The sequence below is a fragment of the Phyllostomus hastatus genome, unplaced genomic scaffold (genome assembly GCF_019186645.2).
Source record: "Phyllostomus hastatus isolate PE091 unplaced genomic scaffold, TTU_PhHast_1.1 phas_contig_29, whole genome shotgun sequence".
NCBI lineage: Eukaryota > Metazoa > Chordata > Mammalia > Chiroptera > Phyllostomidae > Phyllostomus > Phyllostomus hastatus.
This window is the reverse complement of record NW_025333835.1, coordinates 47,645,105-47,657,131: the sequence shown is the minus strand read 5'-3', so window position 1 is coordinate 47,657,131 and position 12,027 is coordinate 47,645,105. Positions and strand designations below refer to the sequence as shown.

At 61.3% G+C, this 12,027-nt stretch overlaps 1 protein-coding gene across 2 annotated transcripts in view; it reads right to left on the bottom strand.

Annotated features, from left to right (window-relative positions):
* The window catches only part of LOC123818782 (cat eye syndrome critical region protein 2), an 84,649-nt gene that overhangs the window by 14,036 nt on the left and 58,586 nt on the right, over positions 1-12,027 (bottom strand). For both annotated transcript variants that reach the window (XM_045839042.1, XM_045839043.1), the window contains exons 3-8: positions 11,538-11,721; positions 9,907-10,046; positions 9,131-9,235; positions 7,475-7,521; positions 6,651-6,820; positions 441-594 (exon numbers count right to left, since the gene is read on the bottom strand). In XM_045839042.1, coding sequence (XP_045694998.1) covers positions 441-594; positions 6,651-6,820; positions 7,475-7,521; positions 9,131-9,235; positions 9,907-10,046; positions 11,538-11,721 — 800 coding nt within the window. The remainder of the gene's footprint in view (positions 1-440; positions 595-6,650; positions 6,821-7,474; positions 7,522-9,130; positions 9,236-9,906; positions 10,047-11,537; positions 11,722-12,027) is intronic.

Sequence of the window (12,027 nt, the reverse complement as noted above, 5' to 3'; positions counted from 1 at the left end):
GGCCTCCCCGAGGGCCCCTCTGCCCTCGGGGTTTCCTGTAAACCTGTCGGTTCTGTGTGGGGGCCTTGGTCAACCAAGCGTGATTTCACTGGGGCTGACAGCCAGGCCCATGAACTCAGCTGCCAGCCACCTCGCCTTTTCCCGTTCCGCACGGAGGGCGCCGCAGAGGTGGGAGTGGGTGGGGCACGGGGAGGAGGGTGTGCATGGCCCTCACCCAGCGGGGGGGGCCAGGAGCCATGGCAACGAGGCTGGACCCCGATGGATCCACAGCACAGAAGACAGCTCTCAACTCGGGGCCGAGCCGGGACCGGCCAGCACCTGGCCAGAGCCGGCTCCCAACTCCCCACCCTGCAGACCGGCCCGGGGCAGGGCTCCGGCTGCAGGAGCACCCACCCCCACCACGCACACCTGCCCGCAGACCACCCCTAGCGCCCACACACCTTCCACGGCCTTGACCTTCTCCTCCAGCTCCCGCTTCTTCTCCTCCCGCAGCATCTGCTCCTGCTCCTTCCTCTGCACCGCGAGCAGCACCTGGCGCTCCTCCTCCTCCTCCCGGCGCTTCTGCTTCTCCGTCCGGGCCGGCAGAGGCGTCTCCTGGGAGGGGCCAGCGGGTGGGAGGTCAGTTCCTCCCTCTGAGCGAGAGCCGGCGTTTCCTGATTTCGGTCTATTCAGGAGGTCGTACTGGACAGCTGGGGAATCGATCCCATTCTATCACCCGAAGAATACACACGAGCGCACGCATACACACACACACACACATGCACACACACACGCTGACAATAAAACACAACGGAGACAGGAAGCGGAGCCCAGGGGTGGGCCGGCGGCCGGCACTGCGTGCGGTCCCTCGCAGGGAGGCAGCCCGTCGGGGACGTGGCGGCCGGAGGAGCACGCACGGCGGGCCAGAGACCGGGTGGTGTCTGGACCTCACGTCCGGTCCCAGCGGAATCTCACAGAGCACCCTCGTCTGAGGTCGCCAGACAGACTCCGCACTGTGACCCCTCAACTTTGGTGTTGATACACTTTATCGATTATGCTGTTACAGTCGTCCCATTTTCCCCTTACTCCCCTCCACCCTGCACCCTACCTCCCACCAGCATTTCCCGCCTTAGTTCGTGTCCAGCGGTCACACACATAAATTCTTTGGCTTCTCCACTGAAATCCTTAACTCTTATACCTCACTAGTAAAACAATGAGTAAAACTGGGCTTTGGTGGGAGGACCACCATTTTGCCTTAAACACACTGGGAATCTGCCTAAGAGCTCTAATGAAAGAGGACTACTACCATACTTCATTCACGTTCTACTCTGTCTGTGTGCCTCCAGAGTGACTGATCGGAGCTGTTCCGTGACCCAGGACACTGAAGCAAGCACTGAAACTGCTTGTTTTCAATTTCTGCCCAGGTCTTTTGAGCTGATGTAAGAGCTAGACCTCTTTCCTAGAACTGGTAGAGAAGCAGCAGTAACTACCGTCTGCAAGAGAAAACACGTTTGGGCCGAAACGTACTCGGAGATGTGAAGCTTCTCCTCGGGGGTCGTCAACCCCTGGGAGACGGCCCCAGGAAGCAGCCTCGAGGATCCGTCACGCAGACAAATCTCGGTTTCACCCTGGGGACCCCACACAAGGGTCCCCCTGTGGGGAGAACGCGACGCCGTTCACGTCATCACTCAACACCGAAACTGCCTGTTAAATCTACGTTATTTTCTTTCCAGTCCTAAAACCAGTTTAGGGAAGACTAGGGAAATGAGGAAGAACAGAAACATCAACCACAGTTGCTGCACACAGAACACGGCACTCACGGGGAGCCTCCACAGACCACCGACGGGGAGGGCTTCTGACAACCTTCATCCTACCCCACAGCTGGGGCAGGGGGTCTCGCGCAGTCGATGCCGTGCCGTAACCGGGACGCTGCGGCCCTGAACAAGGGCAGCTCTCCGAGGAGGGCCCCTCCCCGCACCCCACCAGCTCTGCCCGCCCCCCCATCATCCCCTTTAGGCAACAGCTTCACGGCGGAACAACCCCAAAGGGCTGCTGTCACACACACCGGGACTCCAGGGAAACACCTTCGTGCATCGGTTCAGGGCGGGGACACACACACACACACACGTGCGCGCGCACACACAGGAACACACACACGCACACACACAGGAACACACACACACACAGGAACACACACACACACAGGAACACACACACACACAGGAACACACACGCACACACACAGAGGAACGCAGCCTTGTCGAAGGGGCCCCTTCGTTCGCGGAACACTGCGCGCTGCAGCACTGCCCACGCCGCAGACACAGTGGACGAGGGAAAGGGCACACATTCACGTGTGACGATGGCTCTGCTCACGTGACAAAGGGCAGCAGTGGAAGGGGACGTTAGATTGACCAGAGTTTCAAGGACTGAAAACATGCAAGCCGGCGACTCCCAAACAGAAGTATTAAGCCAGGCCCTGGCCAGTGTGGCTCGGGTTGGCTGGAGCGTCTTCCTGCGAGAGGAAAGGTTGTGGGTTCGATTCCTGGTCAGGGTGTGCATGAGAGAAAACCAACAGTGTTTCTCTCTCCCTCCCTCTTCCAGCCCCTCAAAAATCAACAAGCGTGTCCTCAGGTGAGAATTACATAAAAACAAACCACTAAGTCATCTGGAAAACATGGAAACATTTCACACGGTAAGTCAATGGAAGCGGAAAAGGGGGGAAAACAGTTAACTACGTAAATCATTCAAATATCTGTGTCTTTTTATTACAAATACGGTGATTTATTACTCTGAGCCACCTCCAAAGCAAACAGGACACAAACACAAAACTCACCGAGTTTTGTGCAGGAAGAGAACACCACAATGGCCCCTTCGCTCACAAAACTTTCAGACACCATGGAAGCGACGCGCCGGCAAAGCTGTGGTGAAATGAGCGCTCCAATCCCAGGGCTCCCCCGGGGGACCCCCCCGGGTCGGGCATGAGAAACCCCGCCCGGAGGGACACCCTCACACGGACAGGCCGGCACCACGACTTCTGCGGCGGACTGACAGAGGGAATCCCAGTCGTGGACATGCAGGCAACAACGGTTCCGTTCTGGGCGCTGCGGACGGACACACACTCGCACGGTGTCCCAGGAAACCACAGGCACGGCCGGTCGGGAGGGGGCCGTGTGACCCATGCACAGAGAAGGGCCCGGAAGCAAACGCACGCGCACAGTGATGACCCTGGGGCGCACAGCAATGACCCCGGGGCGGGGCAGGGCGGCCGCCTCGCCGCCCTCGGCACGTGGGCTCTCGGAGGCTCTCTCGGACGCAGAACCTCCCCAGGGAGCACTGCAAGCCCCAGAATGACCTGGTTTTCACTAATTTTTACCTCCTGCAGTATGCGAACCCTGTTAAAAGCGTAAAATTAAATATGTCAAAGTATCAAAAGGTTACAACTTGCAGACTTTTAAGGTAAAATATTTCAAGTGGACTATAAACACTTTAAGGTATTTTGGTAGCTATGAAACCCAAATTTTAAGACTAAGAAACTTACAGATGTAAGTGATTACTGCAAATCAGACACTCTCCACCACGTGAATAAACAGGTAAAAATTACTCTCACAGTTTGACCGAAGTGAAATCCACACATAAAGTCGGTGGTTTGCAGGTGCACAATTCAGTGGCGTTAAGTACACTCACAACGTCACGCAGCCACCACCTACATCAAGTTGCGAAACAGGTTCAGGGCCCCAGAGGAAAACCTGCACCTGCCCCGCCGCCACTCCCTGCCGCAGGAGCCCTGCCCCCGGCACCCCCGGGTGCCCCGCCTCTGTGGGCTCCTTCAGTCCGGATGGTTCGTGTGCACAGAACCGTATGCTATACGTCTACTCAGACTCAAACACACTAACGTTCGTGCTAAACATGTAAGCCATAAAAACTGAATTTATACAACTCAGTAGCAGAAAAATTCAAATAAAAAATGGGCAGATGGCCCTGGCTGGTGTGGCTCAGTGGACTGAGCGCTGGCCTCGAATCAAAGAGTTGCCGGTTCAATTCCCAGCCAGGGCACAGGCCTGGGTTGCAGGCCAGGTCCCCTAGTAGGGGGCTTGCAAGAGGCAACCACACACTGATGTTTCTCTCTCTCTTTCTCCCTCTCTCTTCCCCTCCCCCAAAACAAATAAATAAATAACATCTTTTAAAAAATGGGCGGATAATCAGAAGAGACTTTTGCCAAAGACATACAGATGACCAACAGGTGCAGGAAAAGGTGCTCAGCATCACTAATCATCACAGCGATGCAAATTAAAACCACAATGAGACACCACCTCACACCTGCCAGAATGACCACCATCAATCCATCAACAAACAACAAGTGCTGGCGAGGACGTGGAGAAAAGGGAACCCCCGTGGCCTGCTGGTGGGAATGCAGACTGGGGCAGCCACGGTGGAAAACAGTGTGGAGAGTTCTTGAAAAAAGTTAAAAATGAAAGTGCCCGGGACCCAGCAATCCCACTTCTGGGAATTTAGCCTAAGAAATTCAAAACACGAATTCAAAAACACATGCATCCTTATGTTCACTGCAGCACTATTTACAGCAGCCAAGTTCTGGAAGCAACCCAAGTGTCCACCAGTGGACAACTGGATAAAAATGTGGTATGCAACAGAGACAGGGGTTGAACCGCCCTGGCGAATACATAAGGCTTCTCCTTACTACATAACAGGTGAGTGGAGACAAAGAAATATGGCCCAAATGAAAGAACAGATCAAAACTCCAAAAGTAGAACTAAGTGATGAAGAGACAGCCAACCTATCAGATGCAGAGTTCAAAACACTGGGAATCAGGATGCTCACGAAACTGGTAGAGTATGGTCGCAAAATAGAGGAAAGAGTGAAGGCTATGCAAAGTGAAATAAAGGAAAATGTACAGGGAACCAAGAGTGAAGGGAAGGAAACCGGGACTCAAATCAACGATGTGGACCAGAAAGAAGAAACAAACATTCAACCAGAACAGAATGAAGAAACAAGAATTCAAAAACATGAGGCGAGGGTTAGGAACCTCTGGGGCAACTTCAGACGTCCCAACATCCGAATCACAGGGGTGCAGGAAGGAGAGGCCGCCCAGGACTCCCCTCCAAACTGCCCCGCCAGAGGGCAGGGTGTTGGCCCTGGGCCCCCGGCCAGACCTCGCCCGCCTCACAGCTGCTCGAGCCCAGCCCACAGCAGAACGCTCCCACAGAGCCACCCTCAGCACTGGTATTGGGGGCCGGTGTTCTCCCCAGGAGTCAGAACCGGAGGACTCCCCGAGGTGGTAAGGCCGGGCGCCAGGCAATGGACGCAGGCCCAGGGTCCTGCGGTTTCAGCACAGCCACAAAGCCCAGGCCACAGTGCAGGTCGTCTCCAGGCCACCTGGTGCCGACAGACATCAGGATCGCTACCACACCATGGCTGCTTGTATCTAAAACTAAAGAGCAACGTCAACAGACGAAACAGCCCGCTGCTGAGAAGAAAGGACGTTTTATCTTGCAGGAGTGAGGGGGCACTCGGTCTGCAGTGTGGACACGCACAGCCTGACTCAGCCCAGAGTGGCGCCTGCCCGGGTCACGGAGATGGGACCCGGGTCACGGAGATGGGAGGGGGCCCGGCACAGAGCCGGAGGGCCAGGGCCGGGCGCCGGCGAGGGAGGACCTGGCGGCCGGGGATCGGGAGCAGGCCCATCCCAGACCTGCCGGGGCAAAGCTAACACAGCGCTGGGCCGTTCAGCTCCCAGCGAGAACACACCTGTGAGCCCGAGAAAAAAAGAAGTAAAAAGTAAACACAAATATTCAGAAGAAAATAAAAGTTTAAGTAAGTGTTTCCCTTTTCAGGCTCAAGGCAGAATACACTCAGTGACGAGACCTCGGCGTGTCCCGTGACACCGTCGCTTCGACGGAAGCGGCGCCCACACTGAGCCAGGCCGTGGGACGCCGCCGGACCGTCCAGGCCGGCCGCCCCCAGGGCGCACACCCACGACCCCTCGGCTGCGCCAGTGTTCCCGGCGGCTGACGCCGACGGGACAGCAGCAGCCGGAGAGCAGGCACGGCGGAGGACACGCAGCCCCTCCACGGACCCCCGGGCGTGCAGGCGGGCTGCACACAGACCGCACCCCGCTCCGGAGCACCCGCCGAGGGGAAGGCCCCGCGCCAGGTGCCAAGGGTGGGAGCAGCAACCCAGACGCGGTTCCTGAGGTCGAAGCTGCCCCACCCCCAGCGGAGCGGGGTCAACACGGGGTGGGGGTGGGGGGCAGGACTGCGCGTGGGGGGTGACTCTGAGGCGGGCTTTCGGAGGGAGCAGGTCCGCACGGGGAGACTCGTCGGAAGTCAGGAGTCGGAGAGTGTCCACGAAACCCCGGGGCACAGGTTCTGACGCCCGTGCCCTGGGGGAGCGGCGGGGGAGGGGCCGGCACCGCCGCAGCCGCAGGGACGCGCGTCCCGTCGGCCGAGCCGCCCAGCGGGGGAGGGACACGGGAAGCGGCTGACAGGCAGGAGCACAGACGCAGGGGGGTGTGGTCACAGCTGACTGAGGACGTCTTGGACGAGGAGAAGGAAACCCTCGGCCCCCAGGGAGGGCCTGCGTGCAGCCGGACGAGACCGGCGGAGCGGCCACCCCCCCCACACACAACACACATGGGGCAGGGGCAGCCGGCGCACCTTCTGCGCGATCATGCTGCAGATCTCCGGCAGGAAGTCCTCGCTGAGGAGCTTGTAGAGCTGCCGCTCCCGGAGGGAGGTCCTCTCCCGGAAGCTCTCCGTGACCTGTCTCCACTCTTCCTCCGTCTGGCACAGGAGCCACCAGGTGCCTTGGCCGGGCCCTTGGGAGCCTGGGCAGGAGGCGGAGGTTGGCCAACAGACCCCACGAGGGCCTCTCCCCGCTCCCTCTCCCGGCCCCGCTCCCTCTCCCGGCCCCATCTCCCCTGCACGGGGCGGGGCGGGCAGGACCAGGGGCCGGCCACCCTTCAGTGCACAGGGTGCTCCGTGCACTCTTGACGCTTCTGTCCCTGTCAGTGTGCGCGGCGAAGAGGGCACCCCGACCCAAGGCCACACTCGTGGCCCTCGTGGCCTCTCCTCTGACGGACGAGAACGTGGCAGGCACGTGGTCGTGCGTCCCCTCCCCTGCGCCACAGGCCGGGCCTGCCCTTCAGTGGAACCTCCCCCTCCTCGCAGACACGGACACTCCACAAACTGCCCTCCCGCCCGTCCCGGCCGCTGGGCAGGGAAGGGTGCTGCGAGAAAACGACAGCCCTTCCAGAAGTCACCCGCGCTACCCCCCACCCCCCGGTGTCTAGGTGCCCGGGCCACAGCAGCCGGGCAGCAGGGCCCCAGCGAAGGGAGCCGCTCCCGACCCGAGTCACCCGTCGGAAGGGGACGGCCCAGACCCAGCGCGAGGAAGGGAGAGCTGAGGGGCGGCGGGGCCTATCCTCACACACCCGACCAGCTCCGGGGTCCTCCCACCCCCGCCCCACACGGGCCATTACCATTTCTCGTCTGCAGCTCGGGCGCCGAGTTTTCTTCCCGCTTTTCGCTGAAACACAGGAAAAAGAGAACACGTGAAGGCGTCGTTCAGAACCGGCGTGTCCCCTGGAAGGCAGGCCCAGCAACGCGGAGAGCGTGTGAGCGTCGGGTGGGCGGGACCAGAGGGGCTGACTGCACCCACCCTGGGCAAACGCTAACTTTTAAAACGCGGAAATAAAACACTCCAGCAGGAGCTCTGCGCTGACAGTGAAATGCCAGGAAGGAAAGACGGGCGAGGACCCCCCAACACCCCACCCCACACCCCTGCGTCCTCCTGGACTCGGGCTGCGCTGGAGACAGAGGGTGCAGGGCGGGCGCGAGCGGGGCCGCAGCCGCTGAACACAAACCAGCAGACAACGGAGAAACAGTGACACAGGGAAACCCACCGTGGCCCGCCCCCTCCCCACCGAGGACCGCCGCCGCCCGCCCCGCGGTTAAAGGGAGCCCCACGCAGGGGCAAAGGCAAGGCGCAGGCCGGGGACAAGGCTGCCGCTGCCCACGGCCCTGGGAGAGCTGGTCCCAGCCCTTGGCAACAGAGCCCACCGAGCGGCAACCACGCCGAAGTCCAGGCATCGGGCGACGAGACACAGAGGCGCCTGCTCAGCGTGCCGGGGCTGGGGGCGCTGCCGCCGTGCCCGCCTCCTCCCGGACACCCCCCACCCCGCCACGGGACGGGCTGGGGCGCAGGGGCCCCGTCCTGCTGCCGGCCAACACGGCAGCTCAGGCCACACGTGGCCACTGCACGCTTCAAATGTGGCTGGCGTGACGGAGGAACGGAACTCTAAGTTTTATGTAATTTAAGGATATTTAAATACCGTATTGAACACAGAGCTCCGAGGAATAAAATCACCAGTAGAGGGTAGCACAAGTCCACGTACGTTTCTCCCCAGGAGTCTATGTCCCCAGCGCAAAGGTGCTTTAGCAGCGCCCACGGGGAGTGGGAGAGCGCGGCACGGCCTCTGGGCACAGGCGGGGCTGCAGACCGACTGCCACCGAGACCCAGGAACAGACGGTTGTGTGTGTGTGTGGGGGGGGGGGGGGGGCAGTCCCCGCAGCCACACGCCAAGGCCGGTCAGGCTGCCGGAGGGTGAGTGGGGCACTGCTTCTGGGTGTGAAACGCAGTCAGACTCTGATAAATGTAACAGTCTCTTTCTCTTTGCTAAAATTAAACATAAAGTAATTTAAAACGTGTTTAATGTCTTGACTTTATTTTAGGAAATCGTATTCTAAACAAAGCAAAGCACATTTGCTGCTAAAATCTCCCTGATGGAAAAGAATTAATTCCTGAACTCACATGCGGTACATAGTCCTACTAAAATGCTGACTGCTAACCACAGAACCACCTGCTGCACGCCCCCTGGAAACACGCGTGGCACACGTCCTAGAGGACCGACGCCGCGGGGCGGCACACGCCCGGCTCTCTCAGCGGGTCCCTCCCTGCCAGTGCCGCCCTCGTCCGATCAGACCCCAGCTGCCCCGGGCGCACCGGCCACTTCGCGCCCCCCCCAGTCCAGGTGCTGGGTCCTTCCCCGGCAAAGAGTCAAGGGCGAAGGGACGAGGGGAGGGAGGTTCCGCTCGGCAAAAGGCCCTGCGACCGTGCGACTCCCGAGGCGTCTTACCTCGCTGCAGCCTCCTCCTGCAGTTTCTTCCGCTTGGGGGGCCTTCCTCTCCTCTTCCCCGTTTTCCCAGGAACGCCAGAGACACCTTTCTGTCCTTCGCTCTCCCTGAGAAACAGCACATCAGACAGAGGCGTCCGGTCACGGTGCGCACGTGCTGTGAGCGCGGCTCTTCCGTCAGGGGGACGCACACAGGAACGACGGTGGTGCCCCCGAGAGCCGGCACTTCCCGACCCTGCAGCCTCAGCCAGAGCCGGCGCCTCCCGGGCAGCAGGGAGAGACCCGCAGAGGGCAGGAGGGCGGGAGGGCGGCCTTGCTGCGGGGGGCTGTGGAGGGGCTGGTCCCCACTGGGGGCACTGAGCACGGCTGCTCCAGGCCTTCCCTGAGGGCCTCCTGGTCCCTGGTCCCTGCTCCCTGGTCCGCCCCCAGGGGGGCCAGTGCCCCACTCTGGCAGGAAGGCGGAGTCTCAGGAGCGGAGCATGTGGCACGTGGAGGAAACCACAGCAGCCACGTGCCCGGGCTGCTGAGACGAGCCGCAGCCCAGAGCAGCCTCTGACCGGGGTGGGGGGCGCCGCCGCCGAGTCCGGGGCACCCGAGACCCCACCGCCAGCAGAGGCTCCAAGCCGACTCCTGCTCCTGCTGCTCCCAGCTGCCCGGGGCCACCCCTTTGAGGGCACCCGGGACAGGCAGTTCCAGACCGAGGGAACCACAGTGCCACCGAGGCCTTCAGTCCGCAGGGCATTCTCGCACAAGGGCGCCCGCAGCCCTGCCCGAGGTACCTGCTGCAGGCGAGCTCCCCGCCGGGCTTCCCCGGCACCGGGTCCTCCTTGTACATCCGCGTGCCATAGAAGTACCAGTACAGCGCCCCGGAGTTGTCCTCCCCCAGCGGCTCCACGCGCAGGCTGTCCGCGTCCAGGCCCTGGGTGCGCGGGCGGGGAGGGGAGGTGGGAGGACAGGACGGGAGAGAGGACTCAGCACTCACACCCGGACGCAGCCCCGCCTGAGAAGGCCCGGGGCAGCCGGTCGTCGTCCGAGACCCGGAGACCGGCTCCCGGCCCACCCCAGGCCACCCCCCACCGCCGCTGCCGTCGCACGGAGGAGAGAGGCCCCCAAAGCGAGCTGGGGGACGAGTCACAGGCACGGCCGGACTGCTCCGCGTGCGTCCACAGGGGGATGGACGGCGACGACAGGGCGGAGCCTGCGCTGCGCCGTCTCCCTGGACCTGCTCCCCCCGCCCCCCCCCCGCGAGCAGCCCACCAGGAGCCACAGTGACGACCTCTTCGTCCCGCTGAGACCGCGGCCCCGGGCCCAGCTGGCACTGGCCCCCCCACCGCTGCACACGCCTCCGTCTGCAGGAAGGACCGCGCTGCCCTGCACAGTGACGGCCACCCCGTGGCCACGGGCAGAAAGCCTCTGCCTGCCCCGTCCCCCCGAGACGGGTGTCTGAATGGACCCCGCACAGAACCCGGGGCAGGGAGGGCCCCCGGCCTTCTCCAGCACACTGGTGGTGGGGCGTGTGCGTGGTCGGGATGAGCTCACTGGCACAGGTGGGCTCAAGTCTCTGAGTTTTCGATAAACATTTTGGTTACGTTCAAATTCCAGGCCTCAGGAAACAAACTCAGTGGGTAGTGTGGCTGATGACCCAGAGACCGTTCTCCTGTGTCGTCTGCAACTCCACGCATGAGGAGGGGACGGAAGCAAACTCGAAATTCACCTGACATGCACTCCTACACACAGGTGCCTCGGAATCCTCCGGCCACGGAGGCCGTGTTTTCGAGACGCCACTTCTGCCAATTTGAGAGTCCCAGGACGAGCCCTGGCCGGTGTGGCTCAGCAGACTGAGCGCCAGTCTGTGACCCAAAGGGTCGCTGGTTTGATTCCCAGTCAGGGCACGTGCCTGGGTTGAGGGCCAGGTCCCCCATAGGGGGGGCACATGAGACACAACCACACACGGATGTTTCTCTCCCTTTTTCTCTTTCCCTTCCCCTCTCTCCAGAAATAAATAAAATCTTTTTTGGGGGGAAAAAAGGGTCCCAGGACCAGCTACACACACCAGGCTCTGGTGTCTCTTGGTATGCCCAGATTTTACATACTAGAGTACTGGGTATGGGGTTTTTTTTTTTGGGGGGGGGCGATTGTAAGACAGTGGTTTTTTCACAGGTGTGAAGCAAGAATTTCAAAAACATGCAATACTCAACTACTTAGGGACACTGACCTCTTCTCCCTAGACTGTCAAATTAAAAAAAAGACAGCTAACAGTAGGCGTCCTGTGAGTGGCTCAAATCACACTTATTTTCTGGTAGCGCACCAGCAAGTGTGCTCTCTGGGGTGCCAAGAGTGTGGGCAGTGAGCGGGCATGCAGGAGGCGGGAGAGGCCGAGCCGCCGCGCGGGGCCAGGGCGGCGCCGCACCTTGAGCAGGTCGAAGACGTCGTCCGCGTCCAGCCGGTAGTCGCAGAGCCGGTGCAGGATCTGCACCCGCGTGCGCAGCGGCAGGTCCTGGAAGCGGGCCTCCCTCAGCGGGTTGGGCTTCCCCTCCTCCAGCTCCCAGCGGTAGTTGATGATGTCCTCGAGGTAGCTGTGGAAGGTCTGGGGCCTGGCTCGCCGGCCCCAGCACAGAGACACGTTACTAACAGACACACGGTGGGGGCGGGGGGCGGGGGCTGGCCAGGGGCGGGGCTCACACAGGAACCACAGGAGGGTCTGCCGGCCCCTCGCAGCCTGGCGATGTCGCAGCACCTGCCGGCACCGCGCGCTGTCAGGCCCCAAACAGGGTGAGCACGGCAGGGGTTTCCCACAGAACAGGTTGTCTGACGTGAAGCCAGGCACAGCCACGCTGGTGACACAGGTCTGCGTCTCGCCAGTCGGCGGCACAGACCGGGCAGCTGCAGCCCACGGCCCG